The following is a 22,225-nucleotide window of genomic DNA, read 5'->3' as shown; positions in this document are numbered from 1 at the left end:
TTAGCTAGGCTGTTCCACTCGTCTGCAGCTTGCTGAAGATCCTTGCGTGGAGTAAAATGTCCTTTATATTTTTGAGAAATTAAATTTATCTTATTTAGGCTAGAAGGATTCTTTTGTTGAACAATGAATATCCTTGCGTGAAGTAAAATATTAATCGTATTTTGGAAATATTAAACTTGTGTTATGTTTGACTAGAAAAAGTTGTCTATTTGGATATTGAGGGCCTTGCGTGAACCAACATTTGTTCATTTTACTTTTTAGATATAAATTTTATTTTATTTAGGCTAGAAAGACTTTTTTTTGTTTGAAAGAGGATCCTTGCGTGAAATGATGTTCATTTCATTTTTGACATGTTAAATGTATTTTAATTAGACTAGAAAGTGTTGTTAGATTTGCGTAAAGCAAAATATCCATTTTCTTTTTGAGATATTAAGTATATTCTAATTAGGCTAGTTTTGTTTGAATATTGAGGATCTTTGCCTGAAGTAAAACGCTCATTGCAATTTTGAGATATTAAATGTATCCCATTTAGGCTAGAAAGCGCTGTTTTGTTTGAAAATCTATTTTATTAAATCTTTAATATATTATTAATGTTATTTATTCTTTAATACGAGACATAGAAAATAAGAGACGGTTTCTATCTGCACTTTATTGTGCTCAGTTATTGTTTTCGAGTTTTTTTCCGGATTACTTCCATCAGCATTCCACAAACTATTCCAACTGATATCAGAACAACATCCTAGGAATACGACATCTAGATCAAACGTTTCTAGTGAGATGAACACCTACAGTACGGTCGATCACAGCAAGGCCGTATCCAGGGGGGAGGTTACCCGGTTTGAACCCCCCCCCCCCTAAATTTTTGACCGAGTCGAAAATAAGTCGAAAACTAGTAAAACCTAGGTAAAAATCAGTAAAATTAGTCGAAAACTGAGTCAAAAATTAGTCCCCCCCCCCGAAAAAAAATCCTGGATCCGCCCTTGGATCACAGTACCAGTATGATCGGTCGACAAAATGATCGGATTTTACCCCGGATGTTACATGCACCTTAGTGTGGAACATGCTTACACAAGAGCTGAAACGTGGGAGCTCTCTTGGGTCTTGTAAAAATAATTTTTAAAACTATCTGATTGACTTTCAATAGATAGAGTTAATTAATAATCAACAGGTTCTTGAAATATTTATTTAACCGCTATTATTATTTTTTTCTATGGTTAAGGTGGCTGTGATTTCGGCGAAGAAGGGGAGAATTTATTAATTGTTGAATTGGTTTGATGAGGGACGTGGCTGTGTTGAAGAGTGAAGTGAGGGCCTTAACCCATGATTAAGAGGAATTGTTAAGTTTAAGGGACTCAAAGTGTATTTTTGCATAGAGAAGTGAACCCGATTGAATCTAAAAAAAAATTCTAGCAAGTTGACATACAAAAAAGTTCATATAATAAGACAAGAAAAAAAAAATGTATTTTAGGTTTTGTCAAAAATAATAAGTTCTTCAGCATCCCGTCCCCTTCCCTTCCCAAAAACATGGCTAGTAAAGAACGAACTCTAGCCTATAGTTCCGAAAATTTAAGAACGTGTTTTGAAAAAAATCTGTCAAGGGAGGAAGAATCGCTATTTGAACAGTGGGGTGATTTCATGAAAATCCTGGGGAGGGGCAAATTTGGAGCCAATTTTCCCAAATCAAGTGGAAATGACAGTGAAAAAATGAAAATTGAGCCATATAGTACCATAAAGGCAAAATATACTATAGCACCAAATATACTAAAGAAAACTGACCCGTTTCCTTGGAAACGGGTCAATCTAATTATGCAAAATATAATTATGCAGGCTTATCTTAGTTTTGGCAAGATTTTTGAAGAAACTAAAATTCAGGTCGTCTCCGATCTAGAGAATAAGATCCATTCACAATTAGATTTTATGGACACCGAGATTTAGATAGCGCTATTTCAAACCAATCAGAATTTTATGATTGTCTGAAACATTCGGATTGGCTCAAATTACCGCTAGCTAAATTTCGGTATAAGCAAAATCTCAATTTGAGGGAGCCTTAGCCGGTGAGTTAAATCGCATTGTGACACTGATATGTAACAAGGTCATCCCAGGAGTAAACATCGCAGTATTCTTCTCTACAATCAATTTGGCAAGGATACAAAGTTAAATGAAGTAGGAAAAGTTTATTGATTTTTATGACAAAAAGCCAAGTTTCTTTCCTCCCTTTCGCTCTTCCAAATGGAGCTTATCCATAAGAGCTGTGTTCAATACTTCGCCCAGGTTTCCAGCTATCTAAAACAGAAAAATGGAGCAATATAAAGTGACTCATCAAAGGAAACAAAATGGTGCAAAAAAAAAAAAAAAATCAAAGTATCCAAGAAAAGGTGAATAGTTTTTGTTTTTATGGCAAATATTTGTTTGATGTTTGATATTACTTTCAATAATAATACTGAAAAAAAAACGTGAATTGAGACTACATTTTACAGTCCGTCTGCTGACATTCAATTTTACATGTTTAGAAATCATGTTTGCTTGCGTTTATTAATATATGTATTTGAACAGTATTCTAAACTTTCAAATTTTACTTTCCATTTTCCTAGTTTACTTTTCTTAGTATTCCTTTATCGTTCTTTTATTTAACGCTCCTTATCTGGGTTATATCGTATTTATTCTAGTTTCATTTTTTTATTCCTACACCAGCCTTGTATACTATTTTGTCCAACAGTGAGCCACTCCCGTACCCGTATATATGGCAACAGGCACGTACAAATGAGTAGAGTACATGGAGAGCTTTGTGACAGACTCCACAGATCTCTAAAGCTTTTTTACGATTTCAACCTAAGGCTTATAACAATCTGACTTAAACATTTTTGTAGAACTGTGTGACCCGAATTCGGCAATCTTGCAATCAAAACTTCTCCCTCCCCCCTCCCCCCAAAAAATTATAATTGCACGTCTTAAACAAATTTCGATTTGCAGGTATTTTAAAATTTTTATTTTCTCTCTACTGTAAAACCCATATAGGTGACTGTGGACGTTTCGTCCTTAAGGACAGCATTATGGTACTGGTAAGGTATTATGGCAAGGTAAAATTACCTTACCCAAGGGTATGGTATTAACGGGATAAGCAAAGAATATAGGAAACTATTAAACAAATTTAGTCATAAGGAAAAAGAAAAGATATTGCTCAACGTTATCTAGCATTTCCTACTCTAGCATTAAAAATATGCCTACATCTATTGAGACATCCAAAATCTGCCCAGTATCTTATTTGTTTTTGTTCTTAAGTCTTTTAATTTTTTTTTTGAAAAGAAAACAACTTGCATATTTTAAATCAGTGTCAAAAGTGGAATTTTTCCATTACAAAAAAAGAAATTAGTTCAGCCCAGAAAAATACATTTTAATAAAATCTCAACCTTAAATCCCCTATAAACAAACGCTTTTCAAACATAAAGCGCTCAAACTGTGCGCTTTTTTGTATTTTTGTTTAAAGAAAAGCACATGGGCAGTATAATTTTACACATGGACGTATTATTAAATACACACCAGACCGATGGGATTTTATGAGTTCATTGCGCTTTTCCTTTTTTGCCTCCAGTACACGTGTTAATTTTGAAGTTGGATTTCATTGAGAATGGTTATTTCATGTTGCAATACTGGTTGCAAGAAAAGACTTGGTGACAAGTCTAATTTGCGCTCCCACAGGTAGGTTATTTTTTATAAGAAGCTTCTTTCTGATATTATTTTAGATGTGGAGATGTTAAGCAAAACTGACTGGGGGGGGGGGGATTTTTACCGGGTTGGAATTGTCTAGAGTATCTTTACTTAGAGGACTTCCACGGGAGACATTCTCCAGTGGGACTTTTCCACGGGATCAACTTTACACTAGGGGTTGGGGTATTTGCAAAAAAAAAACTTTCCAGAGAGGAGGGGATTGCCTGCATGATATTAAAGACAAACATAAGTTCTTTCAAGTCAAAGTGCGCTACGAAAAAATTTTCATCCCGAATTGTCCGCAAGAAGTTTCCCTGGGGGGGGGGGTGTTATTTTACGTAGAAATAACTTTCCATGGAGGGGCAGCGGAATTTCCCGCCATTATTTCATAACAATCAGAAATTAAATTTAGAAAATAAACAGGTTTTCAACTGAAAGTAAGGAGGAACATCAAAACTTAAAACGAAAAAGAATTTTTTACGTATATGAGGGGGGTATCCCCTCGTCAATACCTCGCTATTTACGTTAAAGTTAGCCTTTTTGTCCCAATTCTTTAAAAACTACTCTTAAAACACAAGGGCCGTTTAATTAGAATAATAATCCTTTTAAAAAGTTCTAAAAAAGTCAAAATTTAGTGCAAAGAAAGAGGTATTGAGGCAAGAGCAATCCTCCTCATGTAAGTAATGATTTCTGTTCGTTTTAAGTTTTGACGTTGCTTCTTACTTTCAGTTGAAAAAAAACTTGCTTTATTAAAATTTAATTATAAACCAAAGATACATAGTAATAAGGTCACTGTTTGGCAGTATAACAGTGATTTATCAGAACAAAAATATGCACACTACTCCCTCCCCCCTTCTGAAAATGAAGGTTTACCATTCTAGTAAAATATTTTTTTAAAGCCTGTGTATTTCGTGTATTTCCAATTGTCTGTAAAAATTACTGCTGTCGCCAATGCGTTTTTCAAAGAAGAATATCACCACAGCCCCTGCCATGTCTACGTACCCGGTTGTTTTTGCCACCAAAGATTGTTTCCGACGCGTTCAGATTTAATAAACTGTTTCACACGAGATTTGGTATCTATTTAAAATTATAATGCCCGTGCCACATCATAGTCACATCTATCGATAAAGAAAACCAAATATCATGAATGACAAGGCAATTTTCTTGATTTTAGCGTCACGATTGTATTTAAAATGCAAAAAAATCAAAATTGCAAGAAATTAGTTTAAAGAGTTTGCTCCAACAGTAATTTGTGTTCAACTGTTCTCTACTAATACTAAATTTTCTTAACTTTTGTCTGATTCCTCTCCCAGAGAAAAAAAAACCGCTATTCTAAGTTTCCATCTTTTCTAGTTTTAAAAATTGTGCTAAAGACCTTGACTCTGATTGGTCAGTCAAGAAATTTATGTTTGAAAGTTGAACAACGTTCAACTCGAGAAATTAGGAACGACGAACGTAATTGGCGCTGTAGTCGTGCGTAATTTTGATTTTATCGACAAGCGTAACTATAATTTGGCACGGGCATAAATCTTATGATTTTACATCATACGGAGAACCATCTGTTTTATCGCATGTTCCATTTTTCTATGTCATAGTCAGATGTCAGTACTGAAGAACCGACTGTACTGTCAGTAAATATCATATTTAAATGTCATGTCGTACTTTTTACGCCTGTTAGCCATGTCGTACTTGTAAACCCTGAAGTTTTTAAATTAAAAATTTACGTAATTTAATTTCTGTAGCTCGGAGAAAGTATCTAACTGAATTCTACATTTTAGAATGATCTTAATAATATTTTTGCTGCCACTTCCTTGATTTTCCGAGTTGGATTGACGGCTATTAAAGACAGGAAAATGTTAAAATGTTTTCTGTCTTTCCTGTTAAAGACAGGAAATGAAAAGACACCTTTCTAAAAACACCAATTTCCCTTGTCCAGTAATTAAATCCAAAAGATACTTATCAAATTTTACTATTCTCTTTAGTTGATTAACATAATTATCTGTGAACAATTTATTGTTTTTTGTTAATTTTGTGCAACTGCCCCTCCCAGACCCCAGTTTGCCCCCACCCAGCTAAAATTTAGTTTCTGCAAAATAAAATATATTTACCTTATTTACCTTTATAGTATCATATGGCTAATTTTTCAGCTTTCACTGTCCTTTTCACTTGATTTGGGAAAATTGGCTCCAAATTTGCCCCCCCCCCCACATGATTTTGACACAGTTATGGCACTGAGCTGCACCTTATCAGGTATTTCAAACTATTCAATTTACTTCAAATCGTTAAAAACAAATTACTAGGAAAATATAAGGCAGCAAAATGGATACAATGGTTTAGGTGAGAATTTACCAATTAGTGCTTGAAGTGCAAAAATTTCACTAAAAAATAAATATTTAAACTTTTTTCTCTTTCTTCAAATGGTGGTCAAGATTCCTTGTCCGACTCTGATATGAAAAATATACTCTTTACTAAGTTTCAGCTTACACTTCTAAAACAGACATTACACATTTTTTCGGGGAGTCTCCATTTTCAACGATAATTTATCAGGGGGGAGGTAAGTGCGTTAATAAATTTAAAGAATCTACTGAGACATCCAAACTCGAGTCTAGTACTTTATTTAATTTTTGTTATTAAATTTTTTTTTAAGAAAACAAATTTGTATATTTTAAAATCCATGTCCAATCTTTGAAATTTAAAATCCAATCTTTTCAACTATTAAAACACAAAATTAGTTCAACCCGGAAAAAAATGTTTTTAAATATTAAATACCACCTTAAAACCCCTATAAACAAACCCTCCCCTAAACATAAGGCGTTCAAACTTCACATTTTTCATTTTGTTAAGAAAGCACATTGACAGAACAATTACTCAAAATAGTTTTCTAGACAACCTATTGTTCCAACCATGTGTTTTACCGTTTGAACCATACTTCCATTTTTTACTTGAATGTCAAGTATAAGATGTACAGAATTTTATACAGAAAAGTTCCAAAATACTCACTTTCCTTATGTTATAAAAATGGCAGAAATAATACACAATGGAGTTTCTATATGGTTTTCTAGAATGTCAAAAATATTTTCAATGTTTATAAATAGCTAGCCAAAGCAATAAGACACACCTCAAACCAATTTAGTTTTTGTTAATGTATCGGAATTTAGATTAGAAACATAGGAGTTTAGACTAGAAATAGAAATGGAAACATCATTTTAGAGGATAGAACGCCAAATTTAATTTCAGATACCTTACCTCTAGACGAATCTAGACTCTAAACTGGGCAAAAGGAAAAATTTTATTATTTGAATCTTGACGTTAAAATAATTACCTCCAGAGCCTTGGCTAAACTCTCAGGTGCAATGGAGCCACCTTTCATCTTTCTAGTTGCTACAATTCTCTTGTTTTCAGTCACTCCAAACACAAATGCTGCTTTAGAACATGCTTCTTCCTCTGCAGTAGGATCAACAATACAGTTATCACCAATCTAAAAATTAATTGTTTCTTAAAAAAAAATGCGATGGCCGGGAGTCGAACCCGGGTCAACTGCTTGGAAGGCAGCTATGCTAACCGCTATACCACCATCGCTTATATTAATTCACGCAATATTAATATTATGTTTAAGAGGTAATTACTTGGCAAAAAAAAAAAAAAAAAAAAAAAAAAAAAAGATATATATAGATGATATATAGATGTTTATATATGTTTATATAGATGTTTATATCTATATTATTCATATAGATGATATATATATAAGATATATATAGATATATAGATGTTTTAAAAGTAAAAGAGCAAATCAGATGTAATGGTTCTGCTTCGCAACATAACATATTATGACAGATTATTGGCTAAAAGTACAATTTTACAAAAATGTAATGCAACTACAAGGCTCGGTGGGAAACTACTTTGTAGATCGTAGCTACATTTTAATTAAATATTTAGTTGGTATTTTGGTTAGGTTAAGTTATATAATGCAGTCTGGGCGGCCAACTTCCCATAATTCTTTGTTGTAGTTTGCATAATTTTATTGATAAAGTATTATATTTTCATCATATTTTGTTTTAGGCACTGTTCTATTATCTTTAAGACACGCGATAAAATAAACTAGTCAAACACGTTCTTCCAATGGAGAATTGCTATGCCGACGATTGCAAACAGTGGTTTCTCACTGCGTTTACAGTATTTAAACTTTATTTTTTAGGGGTTTAAGGGGGGGGGGAAGGTACCTAGGTTAGATTAGGTTGCGTATTTAATATATGCTATGTTTTGCCCCCACCCCCTTAATGTACAAATATATAGCCAAAATTTGTTTCTAAACTATTATATTTTCATCATATTTTGTTTTATTTCATTAGCATTAACCAAAATTCACTTCTCGACAGAACTTAAGTGTGAAGGATTTTAATTTTTAGGAAATGCCCAGCTGGACGGATCTTCGTAAGGAACCGTTATTAAAACAAAAAGAGTAGCACCATTAGATTACTTATTTTATGTTTTTTTTTTCAATATAATAGTCACTACCTTGACCATGGAAGCCCCTTGCGCCCCTCCTTGATTATCCCATATATAGCCCTGATAATATTTTTTCCGTTATTTTGAATCCCACAATAGGTCATCTCCATCTTCTTTGTTAAAACGGGTTTATTGCAATCTTGACTCGATGAAATCCAGTTTCACCTGAGGGATTGATCCCGATAATGGATAAAAATATTATTGAAATTATTTCAGATGTGGATAACAATGGAAGGAAATATGATAATCCAATTAATAGAAACGTGTTGCATATTATAAAGTTAAAACTTCACTGTTTTAGTATTTTCTTTTAGTTTTGTACATATTCGTAAGGTATTATATACCGTACAATATTATATACCATTGTGCGGTATTATATACCGTCTGTGAAAGTTTCAAATTTTGATGGAATTGAAGAAGTAGAGGGCGAACAACTTCCTTGTGGAACAGCCCCCAAGGAATTTGAAGGAGATGATTTGCTAATTTGAATACCACGAGTTATTTTCTTGTATTGGTGTTGTCTCCACTCAAAGATAGAATGCATGTGCCCGAGGTTCACCCACTTTCTGCTACGTGGTGTACATTTCGGAGCGGTACATGCCTGAGACTCTAGGCAGGCATCCCTTTCCAAAAACTAACAAACAAGTATGTGTCCAATAAGAGAGTCATGCATACTCCCGCCATTTAAATATTTGCCTCTCAATTACTTGGACTATCTGTCTTGGCTTTTCTCTGTCTACAATTAGCCATGTCTTGATGCAACCTACTGCAAAATAATTGATAACTTCAATTCAAGTATTATATATATATATATATATATATATATATATATATATATATATATATATATATATATATATATATATATATATATATATATATATATATATATATATATATATATATATACGGTTAAAGACCTTGATATCCATTTAGACGAGAATGCAAAATTTAGTCACGACATTTCCACAGATACTCATCCAAACAATTTCAAACTCCTTTGTTATTAAAAGACATTTTTTGAAGTTCATCTTTAGGATTTTGTAAAGCAACATAAATCATTAGTTCGTCTCATTGAAACATATACATCGTTTTAAGATATAATTTGTTCAAAGGAAAGCAACAAATATGCCTTAAAGTGAACATCCGTCTAGACCCGTGATTCCCAATGTGGGGCACAGGTCTCACCCGTGGGACTTGGACATAAGATAAGATAAGGTTTTATTCCAAAAACAACACAACGCAAAAAAAACAAATGACCTTCCATAAGCTAACGCTTGTTCTGAAGTAATTACCCTCTTAAAATTAACACTTGTAATAACATAATAAAGAGAAAGAAGAGAAAAAAAGAGAAAAAGAAGAAAGAAAGAAAAAAAGAAGAAAAAATTAAAATACTACACTCACTCACTCGGTTCCTGGTTGCAACAACAATAAATCAGTTCTTCACATACTCCAAAACTTCCTGCCGCCATTCCATAAATAATGAATAAACGAAACAAAAAAAATAAAAATAAAAATATATAGGAAAAACGGGTTCTGGGCAAACCTGAGAGTGACTCAACTATACCACCCTTTAAACAAATTCATACCTATGGAGACAAAGGGTTTTAAGGTCCCAATGGAATTCACATAGATTCGCTGACCTTTTTAAAGAAACAGGCAAAGTATTCCAGACAACTGGCCCCGCATGACGTATTGAAAATAGCGATCTAGTACTAGTAACTTGAGGTGTCCGTATATCTCTAGCATGAAGAGTAGGATAATTGTGTACATCATCACCAGAAATAAATAAATTTAAAAAACACTTGGGAACCAAATTAGAAAAATACTTAAACATAAATAACCCATGGTAAAATTTCCCAAGACCTGACACAGGGATAATATTTAACTGTACATATTGGGATCTCACCGAGGTACTCCGATTATCTCCGGACAACACTTGCAGTGCCATATTTTGTATCACACGTAACTGCTGCAAATGCACTGAAAATGTGCTAGACCATATACTCACGCAATATACTAAATACGGGTGAACTAACGAAAAATAAATCAATCTCAAAACAGAATCCTGGAAAATATTTTTTAACTTTCTCATCATTCCAACATTTCTTGCAATCTTACTACTAATAAAAGAAACGTTATTTTTAAAACTAAGGCATTCATTCACAATAACACCAAGGTATCGTATAGTATTTGTACGCTTAATTACATAATTCTCCATTTGCAAATCCAGAACCCAAGGGTAAAAATTTGATGATCTACCATATATAATAAAACCTGATTTACTATGTTTTAACAAAAGCTTATTCACTCTCATCCACATATCTATACCTAACATACCTCTTCTCATTATCTCTATTAAATCAGATTCAGTCTTTGCTGCGGCAGTAAAATGGGTATCATCTGCAAAACTAGGAATAATCACCCTACAATTAGAATGTGCACTATCTAACAAATCCAAAACCGAAAATCGTAAGTCATTGATATAAACCAAGAATAAAAGCAGACCTAAAACAGAACCCTGTGCAACACCATAATCAACCATTCTTTCACCAAACTTCACATTAGAAATTTCAACGCACTGGGTCCTACCTTTCAAAAAAGTTTCAAATAACTTCAACGCATTTCCTCTAATTCCACAATTTTCTAACTTCATAATTAAAATTTCATGTCAACTGAATCGAACAATTTAACAATATCTAAAAAAATAGACGCCACCTTAAACCCTTGGTCCAAAGCATCATGCACAAACGTCGTCAAAAATAAAATTGCCTGTTCGGTAGACATCCCCTTACGAAAACCGAACTGATTAGAATGGAAAAAGGAAATATTTTCCAAAAACTCAGATACTCTAGAATTAATAAGTTTTTCTACTCGCCTAGAAATAACAGAAAGGAGGGATATCGTTCGATAATGATTCACATTTTTCCTATCACCCCCTTTAAATAAAGGTATTACTCTGGCACTTTTAAGACACTCCGGATATATACCACATTTAAAACTAGCATTAACCAGGTACAAAATTTGTTGCGATATCATAGGAAAAATTGACTTAAAAACCTTTGTTGCAATAAAGTCTGACCCGGATGCACTGTTTCGCATACCTTTTACCACATCACACAATTCTTTTTCAGTAACCGGTCGCAAGTATTTAGAAACGTCACTACTTTCAGGCAAAAACTGAGTAAAATCACCATCACTTGCACGCTGCTGAACAGACGACGCTAACCGGCCCCCTACATTAGAAAAGTGCTCACACATACGTTAAGTAGTTTGGCGAATATTTTCACCATCAACAAGGCTACTAACAATTTCAGGCTTATTTGGTTTAATAACAGAAATTATAACATTCCAAGTCTTTCTTGGGTTACCCTCTGCATTTTTAAATCAATCACTCAGGTAATCTAACTTAGCTTTACGAAGTATACTATACAACTTATTACTATACGCTTTATAAATATTTACATCGCTAATGCTATTACTTAATGCGGAATTTTTATACAATTGCTATCGCCTACCTAGAGAAACTAGAATACTCTTCATAACCCAAGTCTTCTTCGGCGAATCAAAATACTTATGTTTCTTCCTAACTTGACTACAAGCAACTACTGTATCCTTAATCATCGAATGCCAAAGTATAAATTTATCATTCGCATCCATATCATTACTATATGAAAAATCGCAATTTTTCCCTCCAAGCTCATTTTTTAACTTTGGTACATTAATAAAAGGAAAACAATTATTCAATACTTCAGAACGCTCTGATCTTGGCCGGTTCAAAAGAGAAAATATTTTGGTGGATTGGTGGATCTATATTTTGGTGGATCTTGGGCAGGACGCGTACCCTTTGGCTGACTATACTTTTGAGCCTTAATTTTAAATAAAATATTTTTCTTGTGAATAACATCAAATTCATATGCATTTAAAGAGCAAAAAGGATAGCTGACAGTATTGCAATGAAGTCCTATATTGTACAAAATGTATTGCATTCAGACAATATTTTTATTTGTATAAAATATGCCTAGAAGACGAGCCAAAAAAAGATGCAAAGTTAATGGCCTTTTAAGCTTCCTCGAAGTGTTGGCCGTCCTGGCTAAGTGGTTGGCGTGCTGGGTTGGGAATCATTTGTCCAAGGGGCACAGGCTCGATTCCGAGTGTGCCCGGTTATCTGGTTTGGGACGGGGGTCAGTGGCGTGATTCTGTAAGCTCAGCCACACTCGATTCAGCTCTAAATGGGTGCCTGGAGAAATATGGGAAAGGTAATCAGGAAGGATGTGCGAGAGAACAGGATGGTTTGCCCCCCCCCCACCATTGCACTTCCTGACTGAAGGGCCACGAAACGGAGATCAGCACCGCCAGTTTGGACCTTGAGCGTCTAGTGCCGTTATACTTACTTTCTTACTTCCTTCAGGTGAATCCATGTAAAATTTTGAATAACAAAATTCCAATATCACGAGGAAGGCATTGGGATTTTAGAAATGCCTAGGCGGAACATGGCCCAAAATGGGTCGGGGAGCACTAGTATAGACTATCACTTCCTTCTTTAAATTTCAGAAAGAATCACGCTTATGATTTAAAAACATTCAGAAATCTGAAAAGAACAGACAATGTTAATGTCTTCTTTTGTTTTGAAATGTCTACTGCTTCATCAACTTTATCAGCATGCATATAAAGTACAGAGTTGGCAGCCATTGAATAGAACGAAGTGACAGAGTTTCACACATAGAGATTCATTGATGAAATCAATTACAAAAAGAAGTTATTGAAGGAACACTTGTTACAAGCTTTAAAAGCAAACCGGGTCATTCGAGGTTTTTGTTTCCTCTAAAACGAGTGACTTTGTGACGAGCCCACAGCTGTAAATTGCATCGAAGGGGCAAGATACTCATGTCAATGAGTTTATTATTACTATACTATTACTACTACTACTAACAACTCACCACAGGACCAAGCCACCTGAGGCCAGCCCAGCGCCGCGCGCTCCTCCTCCATCCCAGTCTATTCTATACCTCCCTCTTTACACCCTCCCATGAAGTTACCATTTCCCATTAATCTTTCCTTCCGATATCCTCCTACCTCGACTGAGGACGACCTGCTTCCCCTTTTATCCCTAGACAGTTGGCCGAAAGGAACAATCATTGGAAATCTGTCATCCTTCATCCACAAATCGTGTCCGATTGTCATAAAGTGGTAAAAAGTAGTGATAAAAAGACACATAATAGACAAAAGAGTAGCAAAATTTGATAGTGAAGAATAAAGAGCTGAGAGCACCGAAAGATAGTTTTCTTCTTAGACGATACAATAAGCTTGAAATTCACTGACGGCTAACCCTTACATGATTGTAAAATACTCATGAAAAATAGTTAAAAATCAACGCAGAAAAAGACAAGTTTTTAGAATAAGTAATTTAGCAGAATTAGCAGTATTAAACACAAAATTTACTAAAACATAATGATAAAAAAAGAAGCCTGGCACACGGCATTGTACCATATTTAAATGAATGTCTGAAAGATAGAACATTTTACCATGCACAGCGTTACAAGGCAAGGAAATAGTTCTGATGGAAGTCTCCAAACATTTTTAGGGTCATCTGAAACTTCAAGCTCTGGTTCACCGCCATCTATCGATATAACAGTAATCTGGGGTATTTCAGTATTAAACAAGGCTCCTTTTACAGCAAGAGACACGGCATCAAAGAGATTCCCTCCACACTGGAGAATCTGGAATAACAATATCGAAGTTAACAAGAAAAATAAGATATCAGAGAGCAGGCCTCATTGAAAGCGATTCTGCATAAGGCAGCTAGACCCCCCCCCCACGTTCCTTCCAGTTAGAAGTTTCATCTTATTTCAAGAATCAGTAGTTCGCTCTAAGGAAACATTTAGACTCATAAGGTGTATTAGAACAAAACTTTTGCGGTTAGATATTCCCAACCACAACATGATAAATAAAAAAGTAAGAGAAACATACACAGAAATTCAGAAATGTGCAGAAACTCAGATCCACGGAACAAGGATGTCAGATGTACCAAATGGAAATGTGCAAAAATTCAACAATTGAAACAAAATATAAAGCCAAAGATATTTCCTAAGACAGAAGAAATTAAAATGACAAAAAAAGTCATTAGGTTTCACGTCTTATTGAGTATAGATAGGATACCCACCCCCTTGACCATCCCAAAAAAGTTATAAGCTTAATAATTTTCTGCAGGACAATTTTTGACTAAACAGAAATACTTTATCTATATTTAATTTATTAATTAAACCAATCACCCAAAAATATATTCTAAAACACGAATCGGTGTGTCTTAATGTTTCTGAAGAGAGGTCATATCACCTGGCTGCTTTAATTCATCAAAACTTCTCCGTTCTGCAACAAAATATAATTGACAATTGCATGCGAAAACTGCATAACAATTTGATTGTTAGATTTGGATTTTCTATTTTTTGGTGTCAAAATTCCTAAACCCAAGTTTTCAGTTAATGGTTTCTGTTGGTTTTTCATAAAAATCTTCAATTACTGATAAACTCAAGGTCACGCTTAGTTAAGCTTAAAGGATTCTTAATCAGATAAAAGTAAAAAGCATTTGATTAGCTTTTATTAATTTCAAGCTCATACTTTTATGACTTTGCACATTTCAGTAAACATTTAGAATATTAGATTCAAGTCCAAGAAACATAATCATTTCAGTTGTCTAAAATATACAAATTCTATGCAATGGAAATTGAATTGTTGCAATCCTTTCACACTTCTTTTTCATTTGACTAACTTGGATTCTTTATTTTTTAGCTTAGATGCTTTGTTACTATGCTCACTGTGTGAGGCAGCTTCAAATTGGTGCGCGAAACTATGTCTAATCATAAGCCAAAAAGCCATATGCTAAGATTGTTGCCAACTGCAAAACTTTATTTAACCATTTATGATCATACTATATTTATATGTCTGGAGAATTTCATATTCGGCTCAAGAAACTTATTTGAATTTAATTACTTATTTGCTATATACACTACTGCAAGATTCTTATACATTTGCCACGCTCTTATCAATATATACAAATAACCACCCGGTTTGCTGGGACATTATATGTGTTTTGCACCATCACCAACAAGAGCTTAACTCTGGAGCTTGCCCACGGTTGGGCCCGCATCACTACCTAAATTTTTATATAAGGGCGTTGGCCTTATCAAATGGGTGAATCACGGTCACTGTGTTGATATTCCGCCTTGGTGACTTACTACTGCAATGAGTTGCTAGAAATAGTAGTGGTTTAGAGCTATTGATGTAGAACATTGGTTAAACATCTATGCTTAAAATGAATCCTTATATCCGCCGGAGCCATTAGCGGCGCATAGTGTCGAACATCTACAACTGTTTGTTGTAGAGAACCTTGATTATTGTATTTCCATTCTATTGTTATTGTTATTACACAGAACTTTGATTGCTAGCAAGGACCAAGTTCAGATTTTGTCAATTTTAAAGTAGCAATACCTCAAAGAATCGTTGCACCCAAAAATAAAAAAACATACTTAACGTTTTTGTAGTTTCACAGGAAAAAAAGAAAGTTTTTCCTACATTTTCGCCAAATTTTTTCGTTTTATCCTTTATTGAATCCGTAGGATAAATGACGAAAGAATAAAGAGCACGTAAGATGAATTTCATCAGAATTTAGGGGAACCAAGTTTTCTTTCAGGGATCTCTCAGATCCGCCGGAACCATTAGCGTCGCATAGTGTCAAATAAAGACACTATAAAGCCTTGAATAAAGAGGATGGAGGAGGAACGAGTGCCTCTCTGTCGGCCTTAGGTGACTTACTACTGCAATGAGTTGCTAGAAATAGTAGTGGTTTAGAGCTATTGATGTAGAACATTGGATTAAACATCTATGCTTAAAATAAATCCTTAGATCCGCCGGAGCCATTAGCGGCGCATAGTGTCTAATCAACGGTTCAGTTGCTGGGTCTTTTTAAAGGGACACGTAGCCGACCCGTCGTCCAACTTGCGGGAATCGAACCCTAGGCTCAATATTGCCAAGCAGAGCATTAATCGACTGTGCTACCACAGAATTTAAATGAAGTAGATCCAGTAAAATTAATGTACGTAAGTAATGTATCTTTTTTGGTAAATAAAAATATACTCGGTTTTTTTTAATAAGAGGTTCGGCAACTCGAAAATGGATATAAGATATAATTCCTTATGCATCTTCAATCCAAAATTGCTTATAACTATTCTAATTGCAGGGAATGCGAAACGATTTTAGATGGAAAATAAAAACATATTACTTTCAAAAAATAAACTAATTCACAAAACAAAACAATTAGGTTTATAAGATTTTTGGGGAAGCAGTCTTTCCTCAAAGATTTGAGTAAGAAATAAGAGTGTGAAAGTTACACTATAGAGTAACATTGCATTATATAATTATTTGTAATTATTATGCAATTATTTCATTGCATTATGTCTTACATCATGTAATTATTTTTTGTTATGGAAATAATTTAGTTCTACTTTGGTTTATAGTGTATAAACTTATGGATTATGTAATTTTGTAATTATTAATTATGTAATTATTTCATTGCATTATGTATTACATCATGTAAGTATTTTCCGTTATGGATAGCCCCCAACTACTCCTCCCAATTATGGTCAGTCTCTTATCTCATACGCCTCAGTAGACTGGACTATTAGATAAGACCCATTCAAGAAAACTTAGAAGCACTATTAATGATGTTTGCAGACCACATTTGTGATAAATTTAGAGCATTTAAAACGTGTCACAGAAGTCCATTGATTTTTGACATGATGATATACACCATACATAGAACATACATGCCCATCTATATTCTACCTACCAAAAACATTGCTTGCACCAAGCAGTAGGCTTTTAGTCTTTACCTTCTACTATTATTTTTCTAATGAAGATTTTAAAACTGGCCAAAAATTGTGTTTCTTTTTATTTAAAAAACCTAGAATAGGTCAAGGGAGATCTATCTTAAATATAAATGTTTATTTCCTGATAGTTAGGGGACTATTTAGTCTCTTTTTTCCTTTTTTTTTGCCTTACTATATCATTTGTCATGCACAGTCAGTTTGGTTATACACTTTTAATTCATATTTTCATGCGATAAAAAGAATAAGTTTTAATAATAACAAAGACACCGCTTTGCCCCTTAGGGTAGAACAATAACAAACAAAGAAAACACGACCCAGTTTAAAAAAGGTGAATATACTGAATATCAACACTTATTTGTGATTCTGACCATGCTTGATGACAAAAGGGGGTTGATAACCAAGCATTTTCTTTTACGTTGAAACTTATTATGTAATGCAAAAATCAAAATTTTAAGTTAAAGGCGTTTAGTTGTTACATGCAAATTATCTGGAAGTAAAATTTTGACCGATTTATTCTTATAATTTCGGATCATTCAATGCCGGAGAATTTAAAATGAGAATTCAATGCCAGAAAAGAATCATTGAGCCTCTTTTTACCTCAGGATAAATTTCAGGATTCGGCCCTTACTCAAGACATCGGCTAAGACTCTTCAAAGCTTACCAGTATATCAACGAAAATTTTCCAGCTATATTTTTCAGGAACTATGCAAAGAGTTTCCAGATCTAAAATGGAAGGGTGGCCATAAGCACGGGATAAATGCTGCGCTATAAGATTGCCAAACTCATTTCCTCCCCTGCCTTCAAACGCGGGTGTGGCATTGGCTGAGCTGGAAAAAAATATTCTGGAAAAAATGGTAAGAAATTTGAAGGACTGATTAGTCATGAAATTCTATTCTATGTTACAAATCCACTTGGAACCACCTCTCCGAAAGGAACACTTTCAAGGAAAGATTAACAGATAACATAAAACCTGGCAGGCAAACTCAGAAAAAAATTTGCATTATATCATAAATTTAAGTATTCCTGGTACCGCCAATTATGTCATAACATTTATGTTTGTACACAAATTCATGCATATAGACATATATGCATGAGCTACCACTGCTAAATCTAGGTGGAATCTGTAAATCTGTAAATCAGATATTATCATGCTCAACAGACATCATCTCAGTAACTAACTGACTCAAAATCAGCCGATTTGAAATGATAACCAAATATATCAAATTCAATGCAAGATGATATGAGAAAGTAACAATCAAATTTCTTTCAACTCGCAAGATCTCTTAATATTGACGAGACACGAAATTCCATCTATGGTATTTTTGACAACAACAACTATGGCGACACATAATCTAATATTAAGGACTCCTAGGATACAGCGATAGAACCTGATTTGATCCAATAACTAAAACCGATACGAAATTTAACCTACAATGCTTACGGATACAACAAATATTGCGATGCACAATCTAGTATTGGGGAGCTTGGAGATATAACGATACGATATTTCGTTAATATATTTCGATATTCCGATATTCTGTCAATATATATTTCCGATGGTACTGATATGACATTCCAGCCACGATGCTTTCGACAACAACAAAAATTGCGATACTCAATTTAACATTGGGGAGCTTGAGCATATAACGATACGATATTCCGTTAATATATATTCCCGATGGTATCGATACCATATTCAGCTAATATCGAAAAGTTTCAGTGATATCGATACGTTGACCAATATCGTGGGTTTTCTGGGAATATATAGATGCGATACAGTCGATGTAATAAAAATGGCAGATAACGAAATGTGTCACCTCAAGTGAAATTGCTCCCCGCAGCACAAATGTGGAAAGAGTATATATTTTAAATCAGTGTAAGACGATAATTCTTTTGATGTATTAATTTATGTCAAGACTTCCTTTTTCAGAGTTTCAGTTACTATTTGCCTGTGTCGCTCCTTACCTACAGTTCGCTACCATTAAATGTTTGACCTGATAGGTCTGAGATTATGACATTAAATATTAGCAGAATCTGTAATAATTTTGGATAGATGGTATTTGAGGGACAAATGCTAAGGTTTCAAACCAGGGTAGTCTGCCACTGTGTGGTTTATAGCCCGGCATATATAATAAGATAAGTTTGGTTGCACGTCTTCCCCTCTCTCTATCTCTATCTCTCTCTCTCTCTCTCTCTCTCTGCATATATATATCTATATATATATATATATATATATATATATATATATATATATATATATATATATATATATATATATATATATATATATATATATATATATATATATATATATATATATATATATATATATATATATATATATATATATATATATATATATATATATATATACAGTAGGAAGCATGCACTAATAGGCCTGAGGGATGAAAATCCCCTCATCATATTGAGGAGATTACAGTTTATTTTAGATGATCATACTTAATTTCAAAAAGCAAAAAAGCAAGACGATGTATTTTTCTCGAATCATTGCTGTGCAAAATTAAATATTGATTTAAAGAGTCCGGTTTAAGGGTAATCCTTTTGCAATGAGGGTAACCCTAGGTTTACTACTAAAAACGAATAAAAATATAAATAAATAAAAAAAACTTTCTAAAATGAAAGTGAAGAGTAACATTAAAACTTAAAACGAATAAACATAATTCTAGATATCAAGGATTTTGCTTTCTCCTCGGTTCCCCACTCTTTACACTAAAGCCTGACTTGTTGTCCTAACTCTTTAAGAAAGAATGCTAAAATATAAAGGCCGTTGAATTGGAATAAGGAGTATTCTTTAAAGCAGTTTAAAAGTTTAGCGTAAAGAGCGGGGGAATGAAGAGGGAGAAGCAACCCTCTCCAATGCTCAGAATAATATCTGTTTGTTTTAAGATTTTGTTTAACCCATTAATTTCATTTGAAAGAAATTGTTTCTAAATATAATTAACCAAATAGACCCAGCTATCTACTTCCCCAGGTTTAGTATTTGTTCCTCCAATACTAGTTTTTCAAAATGATTACAAATTCTAACAATTTATAATTCTATAATCTCCAACCTGGTAGATTACGCAAAATAATCTATAAGATTCCAATGTCAAAACTTAAAATGTCATTAAAGTTGAAAGCTTGTTGCGTTTATTCTTCAACTAACAACTTTACAAAATTGAACCAGACACGTGGGAAATTCTACCCTACTCTTAAAATAATAGCGAATTTGCTAACATGCTCACATTAATTAACTTCATGATGATAATTCAATTGATCTCTTAACCTGAAGAAACAACAATTCTTCCAGATCATTCTCTCTTAATTCCTTAAAATAAACAAACAAGTATGTAGACTAGCCCCATGAATTCTCCTCAAGAAAGAGACCAGAGAAATAAGGGTAGTTGTACAAAGAATGGGGCTAAGTTTAGGGCTAGACAACTTCCCAATAAATAATACCATTTCTTGTTATGACTTAAAACTCAGAGGTTTGGCTGCAAGAGCCACCACTGGCTACTACAGTGGGGATGATATAAACAACCCTATATTAGGTTTGCCTATTTCCAGAAAAAAGTACGTATAAACTGTTTTTTTTTCAGGCTAACACATGGTGGCTAAAGCTTAAAAAACCCGAAACTCATAACACCGATTACCCCCAATTTTGGCATAATAGTCAACACTAGGCAACTTAATTCTAATCTCGGACCGTTAATGTTCCGCTAGACATTTTTATCACAGGAGGAGGTTGCATAACGTTAGCATAACCCAGCCAAAATTATCGGTAGCGGCAAAGCCCCTCGAACTCCGATAGGCTAACTCCCGGTATTCTCCCTGCCAAATGCCAAAGCTATGGACTCAACTTCCCTAGCTATACACTAGTTATAGTATCTAATTCCCTAACCAGAGATAGGGCAAAAGATACACCAGTGTATGCAAACAAGTTACTGATGAGGTAAAGTGTATACAAAGAGCTTTTTAAAGTAGTAAAATTGACAAAAGAACGAGCATCAAAACCAGGCATCTTTGCCACACAACAAAATGCGGTGTAGCGCTGTAACTGCAGACACCTGGTCAGCAGGCGGGCTAAGAAGATAAAACGGGGGCACAATGTGACGGGTATCAACTGCTTACTTAAAAAAATAGCACTTTAACACCAATCGGTAAGCCAATTACGTAAGAAACGTAAACATGTTTGTAAGAATTTACACTTCAAAAATGTGAGTAATTAGCTGACAATGAATTAGGTATCACTCAACACCCGATAATAATTTCTAAAGAACTTATTCGTGATGCGTCTATGACTGAGAAGATGAAGAATAATTCTATTTGATTTTGATATCTGCTTGCAACCATCTTTCTGAAGAGATTACTGTATTAAAAGTGGTAATCCATAACAGCTATTAAATTTAAAATCAGCATTTCAGAAATACACAAAAACAACAACTACAAAAACAACTTTGATCTTTTAGGTTGATTGTATTAAAAAAAACTGACAGTAAGGAGCAAAATTAAACCTTTAAACGAACAGAAATGTTCCATATATGAGGGGGACTGCTCCCTCCTCTACCCCTCGCTCATTTAAATAATTCCCCCATGTAAACTTTTCCCAGGAAAGTTTATCCCGGGAACTTCCCTCCCCACAAAAATACCCCCATAAAATGCCCATATTCATCCGAATAGCAAATGCTATTTGTGAATAATGTGCGAATTTCATAGCTTTCAGCCCCTCTCCTAGAGGCTGTGGGGGATTAAGTCATTACCAGAGGTATAGTTGTTGGACCTTTCAACTATGCTGAAGAAAATGGCTATATTAAAATTTTGACTGAATGAATTTGGGGAAAAAGGAGCGTGGGAGGGGGCTAGTTGCCCCTCACTCTGTTCGGTAGAGCCCTATCCCGATCTTCTAGTACTATTGGTTCAACATGATCAGCCCTGGAAAAAATAATAATAAATAAACACACATCCACTATCTTTCTTCTGGTAAAAAAAGAGATAAAATTCCATATTTTTTGCAGACAGGAACCTATAGAGAAAGGTTCTTTGATACATTCAATTTGATAGTGTGATTCTCATTAAAATTCCTTGCCTTTTTGAGGATTATGTGAAAAAAACTACGTTTTCTAAAGAGT

The 22,225-nt window shown here is 34.1% G+C and overlaps 1 protein-coding gene and 1 non-coding gene across 2 annotated transcripts in view; both read right to left on the bottom strand.

The window, feature by feature from the left end:
- Positions 1-2,159: 2,159 nt before the first annotated feature.
- The window catches only part of Rrp42 (exosome complex component Rrp42), a 32,511-nt gene continuing 12,445 nt past the window's right edge, over positions 2,160-22,225 (bottom strand). Inside the window, exons 3-6 of the mRNA XM_089097878.1 lie at positions 17,758-17,923; positions 13,737-13,931; positions 7,028-7,183; positions 2,160-2,283 (exon numbers count right to left, since the gene is read on the bottom strand). Of these exons, the coding sequence (XP_088954004.1) occupies positions 2,185-2,283; positions 7,028-7,183; positions 13,737-13,931; positions 17,758-17,923 (616 nt within the window). The 3' untranslated portion in view covers positions 2,160-2,184. The remainder of the gene's footprint in view (positions 2,284-7,027; positions 7,184-13,736; positions 13,932-17,757; positions 17,924-22,225) is intronic.
- On the bottom strand, positions 7,213-7,284 carry TRNAG-UCC (transfer RNA glycine (anticodon UCC)). Its single transcript has one exon. It is a non-coding gene; the product is annotated as a tRNA-Gly (tRNA).

This window comes from Artemia sp. Qi Xiang Cuo, chromosome 12 (genome assembly GCF_049724085.1).
Source record: "Artemia sp. Qi Xiang Cuo chromosome 12, ASM4972408v1, whole genome shotgun sequence".
NCBI lineage: Eukaryota > Metazoa > Arthropoda > Branchiopoda > Anostraca > Artemiidae > Artemia > Artemia sp. Qi Xiang Cuo.
The sequence above is the reverse complement of the archived record's forward strand: the minus strand, read 5'-3'. Positions and strand labels throughout refer to the sequence as shown.